Raw genomic sequence first — 20,624 nt, 5'->3', positions numbered from 1 at the left:
GAAATGCAGGTATTTACTAACTTTTTTTTTTTTAGAATGTGGTATGAAGGAAAATGGCAGGAGATATATTTTAAAATAAGAAGTGTTTGTTCCACAAACAGTTTCATTTAGGAAGAGCCATAACTGAATAGAAATCCATGAAGGATAGGATTAGTGTCACTGAGCCACCCTAACGCCACAAAAATATGCAGCTCAGCACAATGAAAAAGAGTTCACTAAAAGAAAAAAAATAGGCGTAATGAATCCCTCTTAAAAACAAGTACAAAAGTATTCTTCTGAGAGACACCAGGAAAGGCAGAGACAAGATGGCAGAGTAGAAGGACTTGAGCTCACCTCACACGAAAACACCAAAATCACAACAAACTGCTGAACAACCATTGACAAAAAAGACTCAACCCTAACAAAAAAGATATACACCCAAAGACAAAGAGGAAGCCACAGTGAGATGGTAGGAGGGGATCTTTCGTGATATAATCAAATCCCTCACTGGAAAATAATTATATCACAGAGGTTCTCCCACAGGATTGAGAGTTCTGAGCCCCACATCAGGCTCCCCAGCCTGGGGGCCTGGCACTGGGCGGAGGATCCCTCAGGCATTTGGCACTTTTAAGGCCAGTGGCGCTTTAGCACAGCAGCTCCACAGGACTGGGGGAAACAGAGACTCCACTCTTGGAGGGCACACACAAGGTTTAATGTGCACTGGGGCCCAGGGCAGAGCAGTGACTCCACAGGACCCTGTGCTAGACCTACCTGCGCATCTTGGAGGGTCTACTGGCGAGGGGGGAATTGGCTGTGGCTCACTGTCGGGGCAAGGACACTGGTGGTGGACACCCCAGGGAATACCCATTGGCGTGAGCTCTCCTGGAGGTCGCCAGTTTGGGACCTGGCCCCACCCAACAATCTGCAGGCTCCAGTGCTGGGACACCTCAGTCCAAACCACCAACAGGGTGGGAACAGAGCCCCACCCATCAGCAGACAGGCTGCCTAAAGTCATCCCGAGCCAACAGCTGCCTATATATATATACCACTTAACCTGGCCCTGCCCATTAGAGGGACAAGACCCTGCTCCACCCACCAGTGGGCAGGCACCAGTCCCTCCCATCAGAAAGCATGCATGAGCCCCTGGACCAACCTCACCCACCGGGGGTAGACACCAGAACCAAGAAGAATTACAGTCCTGCAGCTGGAGGAATGGAGACCACAAACACAGAAAGTTAGACAAAATGAGATGGCAAAGAAATATGTTCCACATGAAGGAACAAGATAAAACCCCAGAAGAAAAACTAAGTGAAGTGGAAATAGGCAATCTACCCAAAAAAGAATTGAGTAGTGATAGTAAAGATGATCCAAGATCTCAGAAAAAGAATGGAGGCACAGACTGAGAGGATACAAGAAATGTTTAATAAAGAGCTAGAAGCTTTAAAGAACAAAGAGAGATGGACAGTACAACACGTGAAGTGAAAAATGTGGCAGAAGGAATCAGTAGCAGAATAAATGAGGCAGAAGAACAAATACGTGAGCTGGAAGACAGAATGGTGGAAAATCACTGCCATGGAAATGAGGACAGTCTAAGAGACCTCTGGGACAACATTAAACGCACCAACATTCGCATTGTAGGGATCCCAGAAGGAGAATAGCAAGAGAAAGGGCCTGAGAAAATATTTGAAGAGATAATAGCCAAAAACTTCCCTAACATGAAAGAGGAAACACTCAAGTCCAGGAAGTGCAGAGCTCCATACAGGATAAATCTAAGAAGGAACACACCAAGACACATAATAATCAAATTGACAAAAATTAAAGACAAAGAAAAAATATTAAAAGCAACAAGGGAAAAGCAACAAATAACATACAAGGGAATCCCCATAAGGTTATCAGCTGAACTTTCAGCAGAAACTCTGCAGTCTAGAAGGGAGTGGCACAATATACTTAAAGTGATGAAACGGAAATCCTACAACCAAGAATACTCTACCCAGCAAGGCTCTCATTGAGATTTGACAGAGAAATCAAAAGCTTTACAGACAACCAAAAGCTAAGAGAATTCAGCACCACCAAACCAGCTTTACAACAAATGCTAAAGGAACTTCTCTCAGCAAAAAAGAAAAGGCCACAACTAGAAACAAGAAAATTACAAACGGGAAAGCTCACCAGTAAAAAGCAAACATACAGTAAAGGTAGGAAATCATCCACACGATGAAAAACCAGCAATCGTGAGAAGAGGAGAGTACACATGCAGGATATTGGAAATGCATTTGAAATTAAGAGACCAGCAACTTTAAACAATCTTGTATATATATAGACTGCTATATCGAAACCTTATGGTAACTGCAAACCAAAAATCAACAATAGGTTAACACACAAAAAGGAAAAAGCAATCCAAACACAACACCAAAGAAAGTCATCAAATCACAATAGAAGAGAACAAAAGAGGGAGGGAATAAAAAAGACCTACAAAAGCAAACCCAAAACAATTTAACAACATGGCAATAAGAACTCACATATCAATAATTACCTTAAATGTAAATGGATTAAATGCCCCAACCAAAAGACATAGATTGGGGCTTCCCTGGTGGTGCAGTGGTCGAGAGTCCGCCTGCCGATGCAGGGGACACGGGTTCGTGCCCCGGTCCGGGAGGATCCCACATGCCGCAGAGCAGCTAGGCCCGTGAGCCATGGCCGCTGGGCCTGTGCGTCCGGAGCCTGTGCTCCACAACGGGAGAGGCCACAACAGTGAGAGGCCCGTGTACCGCAAAAAAAAAAAAAAAAAAAGAGAGAGAGACATAGACTGGCTGAATGGATACAAAAACAAGACCCGTATATATTCTGTCTACAACAGACCCACTTCAGATCTAAGGACACATACAGACTGAAAGTGAGGGGATGGGAAAAGGTATTCCATGCAAATGGAAATCAAAAGAAAGATAGAGCAGCAATACTGATATCAGACAAAACAGACTTTAAAATAAAGACTGTTAAAAGAGAGAAAGAAGGACACTACATAATGATCAAGGGATCAACCCAAGAAGAAGATATAAAAATTGTAAATACATATACAAATCCAATGTAGGAGTGCCTCGATATATAACGCAAATGCTAACAGCCATTTCTCCTAAAAGGAGAAATCGACTGTAGCACGATAATAATGGGAGACTTGGTGGGAGGGAGGGAGACTCAAGAGGGAAGAGATATGGGGATATATGTATAGCTGATTCACTTTTTTATAAAGCAGAAACTAACACACCATTGTAAAGCAATTATACTCCAATAAAGATGTTAAAAATAATAATGGGGGACTTTAGCACCCCTCTTACATCAGTGGACAGATCATCCAGATAGAAAATCAATAAGGAAACACAGGCCTTAAATGACACATTAGATCAGATGGACTTAATTGATATTTATAGAATATTCCATCCGAAAGCAGCAGGATACACATTCTTCTTATGTGCACATGGAACATTTTCCAGGATACATCACATGCTGAGCCACAAAACAAGCCTCAGTAAATTTGAGAGAATGGAAATCATATCAAGCATCTTCTCTGACCACAATGCTATGATATCAGAAATAAACTACAAGGAAAAAACTGTAAAAAAAAAAAACCAAACATGTGGAGGCTAAACATATGTTATTAAATGACCAATGGATGACTGAAGAAATCAGAGGAAATCAAAAACCTAGTGACAAATGAAAACAAAAACACAATGATCAAAACCTATGGGACGCAGCAAAAGCAGTTCTAAGAGGGAAGTTTACAGCAATATAGTCTTACCTCAGGAAACAAGAAGAGTCTCAAACAACCGAACCTTACACCTAAAGTAACTAGAGAAAGAAGAACCAAAAAAACCCCAAAGTTAGCAGAAGGAAAGAAATCATAAAGATCAGATCAGAAATAAATGAAATAGAGAAGAAGAAAACAATAGCAAAGATGAATGAAACTAAAAGCTGGTTCTTTGAGAAGACAAACAAAATTGATAAGCCTTTAGCCAGACTCATGAAGAAAAAAAGGGAGAGGACTCAAATCAATAAAATTAGAAATGAAAAAGAAGTTACAGCTGACACCACAGAAATACAAAGGAACATAAGAGACTACTACAAGCAACTGTATGCCAAGAAATTGGATAACCTGGAAGAAATGGACAAATTCTTAGAAAGGTACTATCTCCCAAGACTGAATCAGGAAGAAGTAGAAAATATGAACAGACCAGTCACAAGCACTGAAATTGAAACTGTGATTTAAAAATGCCCAACAAACAAAAGTGCAGGGCCAGAAGGCTTCACAGGCGAATTCTATAAAACATTTACAGAAGAGTTAACACCTATTCTTCTGAAACTTTTCCAAAAAAGTCGAAGAGGAAGGAACAGTCCCAAACTCATTCTATGAGGCCACCATCATACCAGACAAAGATAACCAGAAAAAAAGAAAATTACCAGCCAATATCACTGATGAACATTGATGCAAAAATCCTCAACAAAATACTAGCAAACCGAATCCAACAATACATTCAAAGGATCATACACCATGATTTGAGTGGGATTTATCCCAGGGATGCAAGGAGTTTTCAATGTACACAAGTAAATCAGTGTGATACACCACATTAACAAACTGAATAATAAAAACCATATGATTCTCTCAATAGATGCAGAAACAGCTTTTGACAAAATTCAACACCAATGTATGATAAAACCTCTCCAGAAAGTGAGCATACAGGGAACCCACCTCAACATAATAAAGGCCATATATGAAAAACCCAGTCAACATCATACTCAATGGTGAAAAGCTGAAAGCATTTCCTCTAAGATCAGGAACAAGACAAGGATGTCCACTCTTGCCACTCTTACTCAACATAGTTTTGGAAGTCCTAGCCATGGCAATCAGAGAAGAAAATGAAATAAGAGGAATCCAAATTGGAAAAGAAGTAGTAAAACGGTCACTGTTTGCAGATGACATGATACTATACATAGAAAATCCTAAATATGCTGCCAGAAAACTACTAGAGCTCATCAATGAATCTGGTAAGGTTGCAGGATACAAAATTAATACACAGAAATCTGTTACATTTCTATACACTAACAATGAAAGATCAGAAAGAGAAATTCAAGAAACAATTCCACTTACCATCGCATCAAAAAGAATAAAATACCTAGGAATAAACCTGCCTAAGAAGGCAAAAGACCTGTACTCTGAAAACTGTAAGACGCTGATGAAAGACAGTGAAGATGACACAAACAGGTGGAAAGATATACCATGTTCTTGGATTGGAAGAATCAATATTGTCAAAATGACTATACTACCCAAGGCCATCTACAGATTCAGTGCTATCCCTATGAAATTACCAAGGGCAATTTTCACAGAAGTAGAGAAAAAAAAATTTTAATTTGTATAGAAACACAAAAGACCTCAAATAGCTAAAGCAATCCTCAGAAAGAAAAAAGAAGCTGGAGGAATCAGGCTCCCTGGCTTCAGACTATACTACAGAGCTACAGAATCAAAACAGTATGGTACTGACATGAAAACAGAAATATAAATCAATGGAACAGGACAGAAAGCCCAGAAATAAACCCACACACCTGTGATCAATTAATCTACAACAAAGGAGGCAAGAATATACAATGGAGAAAAGACAGTCTTTTCAATAGTGGTGCTGGGAAAACCAGACAGCTACATATGAAAGAATGAAACTAGAACATTCTCTAACACCATACACAAAATGGATTAACGATCTAAATTTAAGACCAGCTACTATAACACTCTTCGAAGAAAACACAGGCAGAACTCTCTTTGACATAAACCGTAGCAATATCTTTTTGGATCCACCTCCTAGAGTAATGAAAATAAAAACAAAAATAAGCAAATGGGACCTAATCAAACTTAACAAGCTTTTGCACAGCAAAGGAAACCATAAACAAAATGAAAACACAACCCACAGAATGGGAGAATATATTTGCATATGAAGTGACTGACAAGGGATTAATCCCCATGATAATGAGCTCATGCAGCTCATTATCAAATAAACAAACAATCCAATCAAAAAATGGGCAGAAGCTCTAAATAGACATTTCTCCAAAGAAGATATACAGATGGCCAAAAAGCACATGAAAAGATGTTCAACAAAGCTAATTATTAGAGAAATGCAAATCAAAACTACAATGAGGTATCACCTCACACTGGTCAGAATGGCTATCATCAAAAAGTCTACGATAAATGCTGGAGAGCGTGCAGAGAAAAGGGAGCCCTTCTACACTGTTGGTGGAAATGTAATTTGATACAGCCACTATGGAGAACAGTATGCAGGTTCCTTAAAAAACTAAAAATTGAACTACCATATGACCCAGCAATCCCATTCCTGGGCATATATCCAGAGAAAACCATAATTTGAAAAGATGCATTCATCCCAATATTCATTGAGCAGTATTTACAATAGCCAAGACATGAAAACAATCTAAATGTCCATCGACAGAGGAACAGATAAAGAAGATGTGGTACATATATACAATGGAATGTTACTCAGCCATAAAAAGGAATGAAGTAATGTCATTTGCAGCAACATGGGTAGCCCTAGAGATTATCATACTAAGTGAAGAGAAAGACAGAGACAGAGAAAGACAAGTATTATATCACTTATATGTGGAATATTAAAAAATGATACAAATGAAGTTATTTACGTAACAGAAACAGAATCACAAACTTTGAAAACAAACTTATGGTTTCCAGAGGGGAAATGGGGAGGGGGGCGATAAAATCAGGAGTTGGGGTTAACACATACACACTACCATATATAAAACAGGTCATCAACAAGGACCTACTGTATAGCACAGGGAACTCTACTCAATATTCTGTAATAACCTATATGGGAAAAGAATCTGAAAAAGAACGGATATATGTATATGTACAATTGAATCATGCTGAAACTAACACATCACCCCTGAAACTAACACAACATTGCAAATCAGCGATACACTAATATCTAATAAAAATTAGATTAAAAAAATTTTATAAAAGCATCCTTTCAAAAGCATCTTTCTAAATGTAGCTGTCTGACTCCAGGGTGTCAGGATAATTGCAAGATTATGACGCTCAGTTACTTTGATTTCTTTTTCTATTTCTGGAGAATTTCTAAGAATACGTTGTTGTGGGGTTTTTTGTTTTTTTTTTTTTGGTACACGGGCCTCTCACTGTTGTGGCCTCTCCCGTTGCAGAGCACAGGCTCCGGACGCGCAGGCTCAGCGGCCATGGCTCACGGGCCCAGCCGCTCCGCGGCATGTGGGATCTTCCCGGACCGGGGCACGAACCCGTGTCCCCTGCATCAGCAGGCGGACTCTCAACCACTGCGCCACCGGGGAAGCCCTGTTGTCGAGGAAAGACTGAGGTTTATAAACAGTACTTCAGAAGTCATCCTAAATGGCAATTCAGCTGTTTGTGCTACTGCTGTCTGTCCTTGGCATGTTGTAGTATCACATTGGCTTAGGTTTATTTAACCAAAGGAATACTCAATGGTCAACTTACCACTTCCCGATCAATGACTAAGCTGGGATTGTCTCTTTCTATAAAAAAGTCACTGAAATTGACAAACGATGATGGATTTTGCATTTGGGGGCAGAGGATTTGTAGGAAGGGAAGAAGAGGCAAAAGAAAGAGGGGGCGAGGAGGAGATGTAGCGTGTAAGGAAGGAAAGAGAAAAAGATTTCCTCGTGAAAGTTTTCTTCTAAAATTTACAAGAGCAGGTGCCGTTGTTGTCGGGCTTTGGAGCTATTCCAGATAGCAATTGCTGGCAAAGTGTAATACCGTGAGTGAACAGGACCGTTTGCATTTTGTTCCTCGCCAGTGTCTCCAAGGGGGTCAGCTAACCCAATTTCTACGCTATATATGCAGCTGACTCAAGTGAAGTTGCCTGTCGGCAAACGCAGAATTCACGTGAAGTTTCGCTTTTTAACACATGTATTTTATCAGACTCTCTTCTCAGTAACGGTGAGGTGAATTCAGGGTGTGTGTGCTGAGGTGCATGAGCTATCCCACCGTGGTGTCACCTGAGACCCTCGGAAGCAACGATGCAAACCTTACCTGAGGGAGAACAGAGAGGCATGAAAGGGACGTAACACAAGTTTGCTGGCCAGCAAATGGAATGGAGAGAGAAGGAAAGATACCACAGTCGCAACCAAGACATACACACACACACACCAGCCTGCAACTCTTCTCATCCTTTCCAGGATCATTTGTCCAGCAACACTGCAGAGAAGGTTACCTGAGTCTCCTATAATGAAATAAGAGAAGTAAAAACACAAGACAGGAAACGCCTCATTACAATGCTTTGGCGTGACTGCCCTTGGTTATTTAATTGTGTTCTCTGCTTCAGGCTCAAAAATGCCAGTTCTGGCCTCAAAGTGACCCCTCACTGTTGGCTAATCCAAACCACCCAGACTTCTTTTTCTTTGCTTTTCTACTTAAGCAGATGGCAGGGATATTACTCATGGGCTCACAGGAGGCGACATGGCTTTGAGATCATCCTTTCTTGACTGATGAAGTAACTGAGGCCCAGGGGAGTTAAGTGATGTACCAAGATCACAGACTAATCAGTGGCCAAGACGGGTCTTGAGCCCTATTCTTCCACATTGTGCACAGGGCCTCTGGCCATAGCTCGTGTGGAGGTCACTAAAGCTCAAGGCTGAAATATTTGTTCAGATACTGCTGCTCACACGCAGATGTTCCCAGCTGGTGTGGACACTCTTGCAGCAAACTTAAGCAGTGCTTTTAATCACCCCCATCTTGCAGTCGTGCTGCCCAGAGCACTGAACAGCTGGCACTTCCCTACTGGCCTGAGTGGGATAACTTCCTCATAGCAAAATGCAAGACACCAAAACAACATCTCTGTTCACTCTGGAGTGCTGCTTTTTAAAATGCTCATCAGAAGCCAGGATGACAAACTCAATGGACTGCTAACTAGGGATTGTGACTTTCTCAGATCATTGAGGTCTGAGAAAGTGGTATGAGCTTCTAAGACAGCAGACAAAGCTTTGGCAAATTCAGAAGTAACATGTGAACTGTCTTTACCTCCAGAGCACAAAAGCTGGTCAGGGCATAGGAAGAGGTGGCATCTCCCTAACATTCCGGTGGGTGCAGCCAGAGGCACACTCATGCAAGCCAGCACCTGGAGAAGGCTGAGGCGGAGCCAGGGAGAGGAGAGGTGGCCTTCACTCTCCAACAAACCAGACAGTTACCCAGACAAAAAATGAGCTCACAACACAGAAAGGGGAGGAGCAGATGCCAAGGGGAGGAGGTGGTGGGGATGGAGGGCACAGCAAACCAGGTTATCCCTGAGATATCAGGTGTTTTCACAAAGAATGTGACAGGCAGAAGCAGTGGCTTTTTTTGACCCAGGTGTGCTGATGAAAATCACTCTCTCCTGATTCAGGCAACAGAGCGATGGGCTCAACCCACCCATCCAACCCACCTAACTTCACTGTGGATGAAAGCATAAGCAGGTGAGTCTGCTGGGGTAACAAGAGACGACTTAGCCTTATAATAACAGTGAAGCCGTGAGCCTGCCTGCTTCACAACAAAGGGACTTCTAATTTATGACCTGAATGGTAAAAATGTACAGGGACTGTCACTGCATGACAGACTCTGACAGACTTTTCTATATATCTTGCACTTTTTGGAATGAGCATAGGCTATGTTATAGTCATTTTTTTGTTTGTTTTGTTTTCTAAAAGGCAAACAAACCAAAAATACCTGATGGGTGGTGCAAAGGAGATATGACCTTCTGGGGAGATCTGGATGGTGTTCAGATTGTGGTTTTCATTAGAACAACAACAGGATTGACTCTATGGCCAGCTGTCTGTCATTTTCAGCAAGATTAGGCCTGCTCTCGTTCCAAAGGGCTGTGGGAAAAGTCTCCCTTAGAGGAGCTATCACTGGGCCATATTACCATTTCAGGGCAAGTGGTGAAAAAGGAAGGTCAGGGCCGGGGGCACCTATGGGCATTTTCCTTCACTACCATGGATGGGGGCCCTGGGGGGTCCTGATACTTCCATGGAGGTAGCAATGCATGGGGAAAATCTGTGGTGAAGGGAAGTTGGAGGGAAAAGGCAAAACATTCTTCTGCTTGTTAGAAACTCAAAGCTCCGGGTTTAATGCAGCGCCAAGACACTTCTTTCCCTGTCCTAGATAAGGAAGACAGAACAATTGCCTTGGCAGCTTACACTTTTCCTGGAAGAGCTGAGTGGTTAGGGTGGGGCGTCAGGACTGCAGGGAAGTTGTGCATGCAGCAGAAAAAGCCAAAAAGCCATTTATGGATTCTGAAGTTGACAACGTTCAACGTGTCGCTTGAGCTCATGTGATGTTTTTGTGAGTCGCAAATTAATCAAGGCTCCTGGAGCTCCAAGAAAGCAGTGAAAATACAGAAGAGCCTTTTCTCTCCCTTGTCCCTTATGAAACGGGTGGAGATCTTGGCTGGAGTGGGCTGTTGTCATAGATATGTCCATTACATCTGTGCCTATGTCATAGGCACAGATGTAATGGAGTTTATAGAAAAGCAAACTTCAACTAGGGAGAAAAAAAGGACCAGGCTAAGTCTAAAAAGATTTCCTAAAGCTTCTGAAGAGGATTCCAAAGATTGGTCTGGAATTAAAAGCACCTCTTACTGCAGGCCATGTAGAAAACAGACTTGAAAGCAATTCAGTTAAACCCTACAACTGACCCACATGAATGCCAAACAGACACTATTAAATTGGACAACTATGGCTTTCAAGAAATTTGCACAGAAGATGATGGCTATCAGGTATGCAGTGCGAAAGGCATTTTTCACATTGGAAAGTTACTTTTGCATAGTAAGCTTTCCAGTGTTCATTGAATTGAGTATGAAATAATACGCTCAGCTCCTCAGTGCCCTGAACGTTGACTGCCTAATAGGGTCTTGGGACGTCATGCTGCAGAGAACCCTAGTTTGGTTTTCTTACAAAAACTGTATGGCCGCCCTGCTGCTTGCTTCCCAGGTTTGCAGAGCTCACCTACCTCCATGAGAAATGACTCTCCTGTAGGGCTCGATGACCTTCATGTCAATCCGCTGCTCCTGTTCTCCAATCACCACGGTCCTCCACAGCCGGTTGTCCTCTCGCTCCTCTTCTGCTGTATATTCCGGAATAGACTCTGACTCTTGGCCAGAATCTTTGTTGGCTGTGTGATCCTCTGGAAATGAAGCATAGAGCAGGGATAAAGAAGAAAGACCTCCACAGGTGAGGCAGTTCAGCAACTAGCGACCTCCTGGCAGAGTCAACCCGAGCTCCCTGGTCTGTACAACTCTGATAGAGCTTGACACCATCCTGATCACATAAAGGACACTCAGTGAAGTCTTGTTGATTGACTGACTGAACAACCAATCGATTGTGAAGGCCAGGCGGAGGGTGGGGATAGGAAAAGAGCTAGAGCTGTCTTGTGTCTGTAGTGGTCCAAGGGGGCATAGGCTGGTGCTAACTCATCCTTGATCCTGTAAGTTGTAGACTGCAGGTCTTTCTGATGGGGTGAAAGGCTATTCATCAGGCCCTGTTTTCCTTGCGCCACATTTCTTGGTGTATCCTGAGTGCTTAGAGTGTTTTGGGGGCCCTCAGCTCAGTATCTTGACGATACCGCCAGCCTAGACCCCCACTCTAAGACTCTTACAGTGGGGTTAAATCCCCTTCTCTACTGGGAGTGCATCTGGACATTAATTTGATATTACTTCCTATACATTTTTCAAAATATGCTACACAAAGGTTTTACAGTAAGTGAGAAACAACCTCGTAGACCAGAAGTGCTCCAAGGCCAAAAATTCACAAGACTTTTTACTTGTGGGTGCCCAAGGCAATGAAAAAGCCCACTGAGCATTCCTGGCGGAGAAATTTACTACCCATTCTTGTGCATCAAGAATGAAGCAACCATACTTTTTACTTTTCTTAAAAGAATAAGCAACAGTTGTTTCCATTTTTACTTCAAGTACTAGTAGAATTTAACAATGCTTATTCTATGTATGTTTAAGTGACTTGGAAAAAAGGATTGTTTATAGGTTTCACAATAATTCTTTCAGATGTTTCATGAGAAATTTCATGATTTCATGAGAAATTACCTTTGATTTATACTCCACTTGTATTCTTTTCATGGCACTTTGATAATAATAATAGCAACATTTATTAGGCATCTACCGTGTATCAGGCACAACAGTAGATACTATAGCAGACATGATACCAATGCAAAAACTCTGAAGTAACAACCTCAGGTCACAGAGTTAGGAAGCAAATACAGTCAGACCCTTACCTTTACTACTCTTCTAAGCTATCACATTGTACCTTGAATGTGTAACTGTCTCATTCTCATTTATTTTACTATAAGGCAGTGAGTTCCTTGGGCTAAGAAATTGTGCCAGAATCATCTTTAATATCCGCCTCCACCAACCCACTCAACACTTAGCTTGAAACCCTGCACAGAGCACTCAGTAAAACTTGGGAGGGTGAGTAGATAAATAAAGCTTGGACAAGTTCCTGGAAGTATAGGTAATCTGTAAGGGAGCCACAACAGAGCCATTATGTTCCAGAAGATCCCGCAAGACAAATTCAAACGTGTGTAATTACCTGTGACTTAGAATAGCAAAATGGAGTCCAGCTGGGAAGCAATCCTAGCCTTTTATGCCAACACCAACAGCTACTACCACCTGCAGAGCCTTGCAATCACTCTGGCTTTCTCTGCATTCCCACCAGCGCTTGCAGCTCACTCAGGATGGGAAAGCAGCAACCTTGGCTTCAGATCAAGCGCTGTGTCACTTGTGCAAACCCATCCATCTGCCCCGGACTCCCTTTCTGGGATCCCTTCCTGCTTCTCCCTTCCCACTTGGGGTAGGACCCTCAGATGCTCCTCTCCGCTCCCTTCCCAGGACCCTGTTTTCCCACTGGGCTCTGATGCGGGTTTGTCTTCTGAGGTTCGTGTACACACCTCATCTTCTCTGCAGTGTACTCAGCATCCACCAACCCCTCTTCACCCTGTCTGGGACTTTCTGGCCTGCTCTACGTTGACCCTGGTGATCTGTGTGGGGTTGTTTTGTTTTCTGCATGCTTCTATTGAGGCTAGTTTGTTAAAAAAATTTTTTTTGTATACTCTGTTCTCTTTGCTTGTTATAAAAATAAAACACATTAATAAAAGTACAAGCAATACAGAAATTGTTGGGTGGGGGCTAGTGATGCGATGGATAACGCATCTGACTATGGATCAGAAGATGCCAGAAATTGTTCAGGGAAACAGCAAAAATTACCAATGTCTCTCTCACTCATTTTTGTTTGATATGTAGCTTTCTTTCTATACTCATGGGCACAAACATACTTTTTTTTCCCAGAAAGTATGATTAATCTCTATCTTCTGCATGTTCTGTACGTACTGTTCTACAACGTGCTTCCACCTAATGACACAGCATGGGCTTCTTTTCATCTCAGTGAATATAAACCCTGCTCATTTTCAAAAATAGCCCTAGAGTATTCAATTTTACTGATGTCTTTTAGTTTATCAGTCCCATAGCGATGGAAATTTAGTTTTATTCTATTTTATGGGTTGTCGTTCCTTATAAAGAATTTGCTGCAATAAGTATCTCTGTAAAGGGGTCTTACCTCTTTTGTGCACATATTGCTATAGGTTACCTTTCTAGCAATGGAATGCTGGGTCAGAGGGTCTAAGCACTGAAAGGCTTTATGAGCATTTCTGGCCTTGAATATATCACCCCAAAATATCTGAGAGTACCTATTTCCTCACGTTATTAAAACCACTGGCGAGACTTCCCTGGTTGTGCAGTGGTTACGCATCTGCCTGCCAATGCAGGGGACATGGTTTCGAGCCCTGGTCCGGGAAGATCCCACATGCACGGAGCAACTAAGCCCATGCGCCCCAACTACTGAGCCTGCATGCCACAACTACTGAGCCCGCGTGCCACAACTACTGAAGCCTGTGTGCCACAACTACTGAAGCCCGTGCGCCACAACTACTGAAGCCCACGCATCTAGAGCCCGTGCTCCGCAACAAGAGAAGCCACCGCAATGAGAAGCCCACGTACCGCAACAAAGAATAGCCCCCGCTTGCCCCAACTAGAGAAAGCCCCTGTGCAGCAATGAAGACCCAATGCAGCCAAAAATTTTAAAAATCAATAAATTTATTAAAAAAAGACAACACTGGAGATTATCAAAGTTTTTAATTGTTGAAAATTTAGGGTGAAACTTCTCTGTTGTTTTAATGTATATTAAATTAATAAAGAAGGTGAGAATTATTAAGTGTTTATTTATATTTCTCTTACTGACAGGGAGGCACCTGACAAATCCTTTGCCTGTTGTGGTCCTTATTGATTTTTTGGAGTTCTTTATACAGAACTTTGTCATATACTGCAATTATTTTCCTGCCTTGTGCTTAGTTTTTGAATTTGTGATTTTTCCCAAATAGAAATATGTTTTTATATAAGTCAATCTATCAGTTTTTGTCTGTATGCTTTTTGATTGTTGTGTCATAATAAGAAAGGACACTACACTCCTACCTTAAAAGTATGTATACATGTACACATTTTCCTACAGTTTACTTTTAAAAACAGCATTATTATTCATTTTGGCATAGAAGTTTGAGGCTGGCACATGTAAATCAGTGAAGTTAGAACACACCCTCTCACCATACACAAATATAAACTCAAAATGGCTTAAAGACTTAAACATAAGACATGACACCATAAAACTCCTAGAAGAGAACATAGGCAAAACATTCTGTGACATAAGTCATACCAATGTTTTCTTAGGTCAGTCCCCCAAGGCAGTAGAAATAAAAGCAAACAAATGGGGCCTAATCAAACTTACAAGCTTTTGCACAGCAAAGGAAACCATAAACAAAAGACAACCTATAGAATGAGAGAAGACATTTGCAAATGATGCAACCGACAAGGGCTTAATTTCCAAAATATACCAACAGCTCATACAACTCAACAACCAAAAAACAAACAACTCAATCCAAAAACGGGCAGAAGACCTAAATAGACATTTCTCCAAAGAAGACATACAGATTGCCAACAAACACATGAAAGGATGCTCAACATCACTCATCATTAGAGAAATGCAAATCAAAACTACAATGAGGTATCACCTCACACCAGTCAGAATGGCCATCATTAAAAAATCTACAAACAATAAATGCTGTAGAGGGTGTAGAGAAAAGGGACCCCTCCTACACTGTTGGTGGGAATGTAAGTTGGTGCAGCCACTGTGGAAAACAGTATGGAGGTTCCTTAGAAAACTAAAAATCGAGTTGCCATATGATCCAGCAATCTTACTCCTGGGCCTATATCCAGACAAAACTATAATTCAAAAAGATACATGCACCCCTGTGTTTATAGCAGCACTATTCACTATAGCCAAGACATAGAAATAACCTAAACGTCCATCAACAGATGAATGGATAAAGAAGATGTGGTACATATATACAATGGAATACTACTCAGCCATAAAAAAGAATGAAATAATACCATTTGCAGCAACATGGATGTACCCAAAGGTTCTCATACTAAGTGAAGTAAGTCAGAAAGAGAAATTCAAATACCATATGATATCACCTATATGTGGAATCTAAAATATGACACAATGAAACTATCTGTGAAACAGAAACAGAATCACAGACATAGAGAACAGACTGGTGGTTGCCAAGGGGGAGAGGGGTCGGGGGAGGGATGGAGTGGGAGTTTGGGATTAGCAGATGCAAACTATGATACATAGGATGGATCAACAACAAGGTCCTACTGTATAGCACAGAGAACTATATTCAATATCCTGTGATAAACCATAATGGAAAAGAATATTAAAAAAAGGAATGTGTATATATGTATAACTGAATCACTTTGCGGTACAGCAGTAATTAACAGAAACATTGTAAATCAACTGTGCTTCAGTAAAAAGAAGCTCGAGGCTGGACCTTTTTATCAAATGTTACTCCTAATGTTTCAGAGAAAGCATGGCCAAGTTGGTATGTCTCCTCCTTTTCCCACCTCTTCTGATTGATGTAAATGAAATAAAGTTATATAAGAGCTAGGGGTACAGTACATTGTCATAAGGTGTTCAATTCTGGAAGTCAACAATCTAAGCTAGTAGGAAGTAGAAGTAGCTTTATTTTACTCCCTTTAATTAATGGTATCTTCCCAAACTTAATATTCTTCTGGGACTTCCCTGGTGGCGCAGTGGTTGAGAACCTGCCTGCCAACGCAGGGAACACAGGTTCAATCCCTAGTCTGGGAAGATCCCACATGCTGTGGAGCACCTAAGCCCGTGCGCCACTACTACTGAGCCTGCGCTCTAGAGCCCGCAAGCCACAACTACTGAAGCCCGCATGCCACAACCACTGAAGCCCGTGCGCCCTATAGCCTGTGGGCCACAACTACTAATCCCACGCACTGCAACTATTAAGCCCATGTGCCGCAATAGCTGAGCCCGCGTGACTAGAGCCCGAGCTCCACAACAAGAGAAGCCACCGCAATGAGAAGCCCGCCCACCACGAGGAAGAGCAGCTCCCGCTTGCCGCAACTAGAGAAAGACCACGCGCAGCAATGAAGACCCAACGCAGCCAGAAATAAAATATTAAATTAAATTAAATTTTAAAAATATGAGAAAACTGCTTTAAAAAAAAAAATTCTTCTGCTACAACTATAAATTACCATCCTCCCATTGCTATCATTTTCTCACTATTTGCAAAATTTTCTGGTCTCATTTAACTCTCTATCCCCAGGCCCTCCAAATTTAATGTTTGGTCTCATGCTCTTTTCACTAAGAAATGCTTGATTTTCTTTGTCTCCTTTTCTGAATAACAGGCTTTTCTCCCTGGCGACTGTTGAAGTCAATTAAGCCTTGGTACACAGGGGAGAAGCCAACTTGAACATTTTCCTTTGCCTTTGGTGAGATGATTTAGTACACAGGCTCCTGAATATCCTGTGCTAACAGATCACAGTGGAGAGTCCACTGTTGGTGATCATACAGACTAACAAAAGATGAGGCGATGAGGCTAGCTGTGGCCTCCAGTAGGGACATACATCTGTAAAGGGGACTAGCTTTCTATGTTGTGATCTTGCACTGATAATGGGAACAGTCTGAAAATGCCTTAAAAAACATACATTATTTTTGAACTTTTTTTTTTTTTTTTTTTTTTTTAAGCCAAAGAGCCTCTTTATGTGTATTAAATGTTAGAAATCACTCCCAGGAAGAAAATGAGGTTAGGTATTATTCATGACATATTTGATCACTAACATTAGGCATAATTTAATCCTGAACATGCTATGTATTAATCTAGACTATTGATTTAGAGAACATTAGGTTGAATGTTACTAATTTAATTTGTAGGAGGAGTGCTCTCTAAATGACACTCATCATTCAAGACGTGTTTAGTATTATGCTAAATACCCAGAGATTTAAAAACTAGCTTTTAATTTTCATTCCTAATATACCTCTCATCTCTCCCTTTTATGTTACTTAGTATCCAGTGTGGATTCAGGTTTGTTTGAGCCTGAAGTATATATAGTTTTGGGGGGAGGGAGCTTTTTAAGGAAAATAATCTTTTTTTTTTTCTTCAAACTTTTACAAAAGCATATAATGATGTGAACGTATTTCTAGGGACCCTTCCTGACAGAATGAAGCTTAAGTTCAGCTTCATCTTTTGCCAGTTATCACAAACTGAGAAAATTCTTCACTTTTTTCCTGTTGAAGTGCAGTTCAGTACAGTTGGAAAGAGCATAGCCGGGGTTCAAACACGGGCTTTCTCCATCTTCTTTGCTATCGCTAGAGTCCTAGGTACGACTTAGTCCCAGGCAACAAGAGTAACTTGCTCAATGGTCTTCCCACTTCCATTTTTTCATACACTCCGCCCCCTGGGTTTGCACTTTGACTTGTTAGAGGAAAGACATCCTGTACCCAGCTAAGAAAGTCTTTAAAGTTCTTCAGGTGACAACAGGTACGTAGTTAATTTGAATGTGAAAACTCAGCATACAAAAATACAAGGAAAAAATTATCCTTTCATACCACATCATCATTATGGCATAAGGTTGCTTGTGGGTAAAACAGAATAAGCCTAACACTTGACTAGTTAATATGCAGAGTTAAAACAGGGAATTGATTTTATAAGCTGGTTGCCTGTAGGCTGTGAAAATAATGGGAGACTGCAGATAAGGAAGTTAAGTGAAGTGTTAAGTGAAGTGGCTACCTGATTATGTGGAAAAAATGTTAGGGCATCTTATTCACATAGGAAACTGTCTGTCATTAGGCGTTAGTTTTAGAAAAGATAGCTTAAATGAGGTCACTAAACATCGCTTAGCCTAGGAAGAAAAAATATAAGAGCACATGAGTGTTTCTTATAATGTTCTTATCAGAAATATTCAGGCTAAAATTCTCTATCATTTTTCCATTTCCCTTATGAAATGGCTTTGCTGAGACCTGAATTACGGTAAAAATAACTCTGCGGTTGGTTTGGAAAACAGAAATAGGTCATCATCAATTTTCTGACCTTTGGATATTTTTAAGTTTATAGGATTAGTAATAATAAAGTATTAAAAGAAAAAAAAAGCTTAATATGAAAGACTGGCCTGCTAAATCCCTCACTATCTACATATTTCTGATATCTTTGGCACTTCTAAATATCAAAGGAAGTCAAGCCTTAATTATGTTGGTACTTTGAACGATATTTGGACACAATTATTAAAGAAAATAGCTTGGGAGGGAAGACTAATTTAACATCTTTTGATAGTGAGCTTCAGAAATTTTCCATAAGCAAAATCACACTGTGGGCAAATAACCTGGCAGCAGTGTTTGGTGATCATCAACTGAATAAAACAGGCAAATGGTGTAAACATCCTTCAAGCACTTGAGAAATTAAGGGCCCTCAAGTCACCAGAAAATGGCTGGATAAAAGGGAATGTAAATGTGAGGATGGGTCACCAGGCTTGACTTGAGGTGCGCTAGCCTAACCTAGTGAATGATCCTCCTATTCACTGTCAGTATATTTACGGAGAGAGCATGGCCCAGGAGCCGGGGACAACAACTCAGGCTTTGAATGCTGGATCTGACATTTACTGGCTATATGACCTTAGGTGAATTGCTTAACCTCTGGCGGTAACATAATACCTATTCATAGATTTGACGTGAGCATTAACATAGTTAATATTTATAATGCACCTAGCACAGATCCTGGCACACAGTAATAAGCACTATGAAAAGTGTTCATTAAATAAAATTAATTACTGACCAAACACTCTTGAAAGCCTGTGCCTTAACAACTCCAATTTTGTTTAGAATGTATATGCCTAGTTCAGAATGCTCACACAACAAGCAGCAAGAAAACCATGCAGCTTTCCAAGCATTAATTTCATGCTTTGGGACGCTAATGTATTCTCTCTTTATAGTCAGTTATCTATATCTGCATGTTTATAAAATACAGCTATTCAGATGCACTTTGTGTTTTCAGTGTTTAATGTTGTTTTTAAAACCGTGTCTGAACATGCATCTTTCATATGAAAATCAAGGTGGACTTAAAATTCAACTTACATTAAAATTCTCTCCTTTGAGTTTAAGACCTAAAAGCAGGGTTGTGGCTGTTAATCTGGTTCTTTCAGCATAACTGTGTCGACTAAATAAAAAGAACTGTGTCAGCAAGTGGCAGCTTTAATTACCAGTTTGCTCAGCCACTGCCACTTTGCTTGACAGTTTTACTATTTATAAAAAGAAAAGGTTCAGATGTGGTGTGACACAGCTCTCCAGGGCAACAGGGACGTACAGGGGGAGGAGGGGCAGGGTCCTGCCACAGCTGTCTTCTCTGGGATTTTAAGTTAATGCTTGATTTTTACACTTGAAGATCTATTAGCAGAAGAAGGGCTGGGAGAGCTGGGGTCAGCTGGAAAGGATGGAGTAGCTGGGGAAGAGTGTCTGAGATGGCAGAAAAGAACATGAATTCAAGACCTTTCACCTCCTATTTGTGTATTTCAACCTACAGGGTCAAATATCCTGATAACTATAAAAATCCAAGAACATGATAAAAATGCAATATAAAACCTCTACTGAAACATGATCATCTGTAATACAAGTAGTTTAACCACTTCCTGTTTTCTTAGCTTGAGGAAATAAAGCTGTACACTCTGTGAAGGCAGGGTCTGAATCTATGCTGGTTGTGGTTATAGCCCTGGTTGCTCAATGACCATTGGTTGACTTAAGTAATTTGATGATGAAAGGAATTTGACGATGGCTCTCCTAATTTCATAACTATGTTCTTCTATGAAAGAAACTGCTGGAATCAGTATAGCTCTAAATAAGTCAGGGCATCATTCAATTGTGCTATTTCTTTTTTAATCATTTTCAAAGTGTATCAAAGCAGTAGCTGTAGCCAGGATTCTCTTACTTTCAAATTCAAATACTACAAAGTCAGAGAATGCCACCTGTAAAACTGAAACTACATGATGCCATTTTTTAAAGCAAGTGCTTTGTATTTGTATATATTTCTTAACAAACGCAATTTCATTGAGCAAGAGAAAGAACTAAAATAAGACTGGTAATCATATCAGGAGTGCCAGTGTTTGACCCAGCAGCTTTTAATTTTTTTCCTTTTTTTTTTTTTTTTTTTT

At 40.8% G+C, this 20,624-nt stretch overlaps 1 protein-coding gene across 1 annotated transcript in view; it reads right to left on the bottom strand.

The window, feature by feature from the left end:
* The window catches only part of PRUNE2 (prune homolog 2 with BCH domain), a 212,514-nt gene that overhangs the window by 16,370 nt on the left and 175,520 nt on the right, over nucleotides 1–20,624 (bottom strand). The window contains 1 exon segment of the mRNA XM_007450984.1: nucleotides 11,009–11,182. Coding sequence (XP_007451046.1) covers nucleotides 11,009–11,182 — 174 coding nt within the window.

This window comes from Lipotes vexillifer, unplaced genomic scaffold (assembly GCF_000442215.2).
Source record: "Lipotes vexillifer unplaced genomic scaffold, Lipotes_vexillifer_v1.1 scaffold204, whole genome shotgun sequence".
Taxonomy (NCBI): Eukaryota; Metazoa; Chordata; class Mammalia; order Artiodactyla; family Lipotidae; genus Lipotes; species Lipotes vexillifer.
Note: the sequence above shows the minus strand (reverse complement) of the source record. Positions and strands in the feature narration are given on the sequence as shown.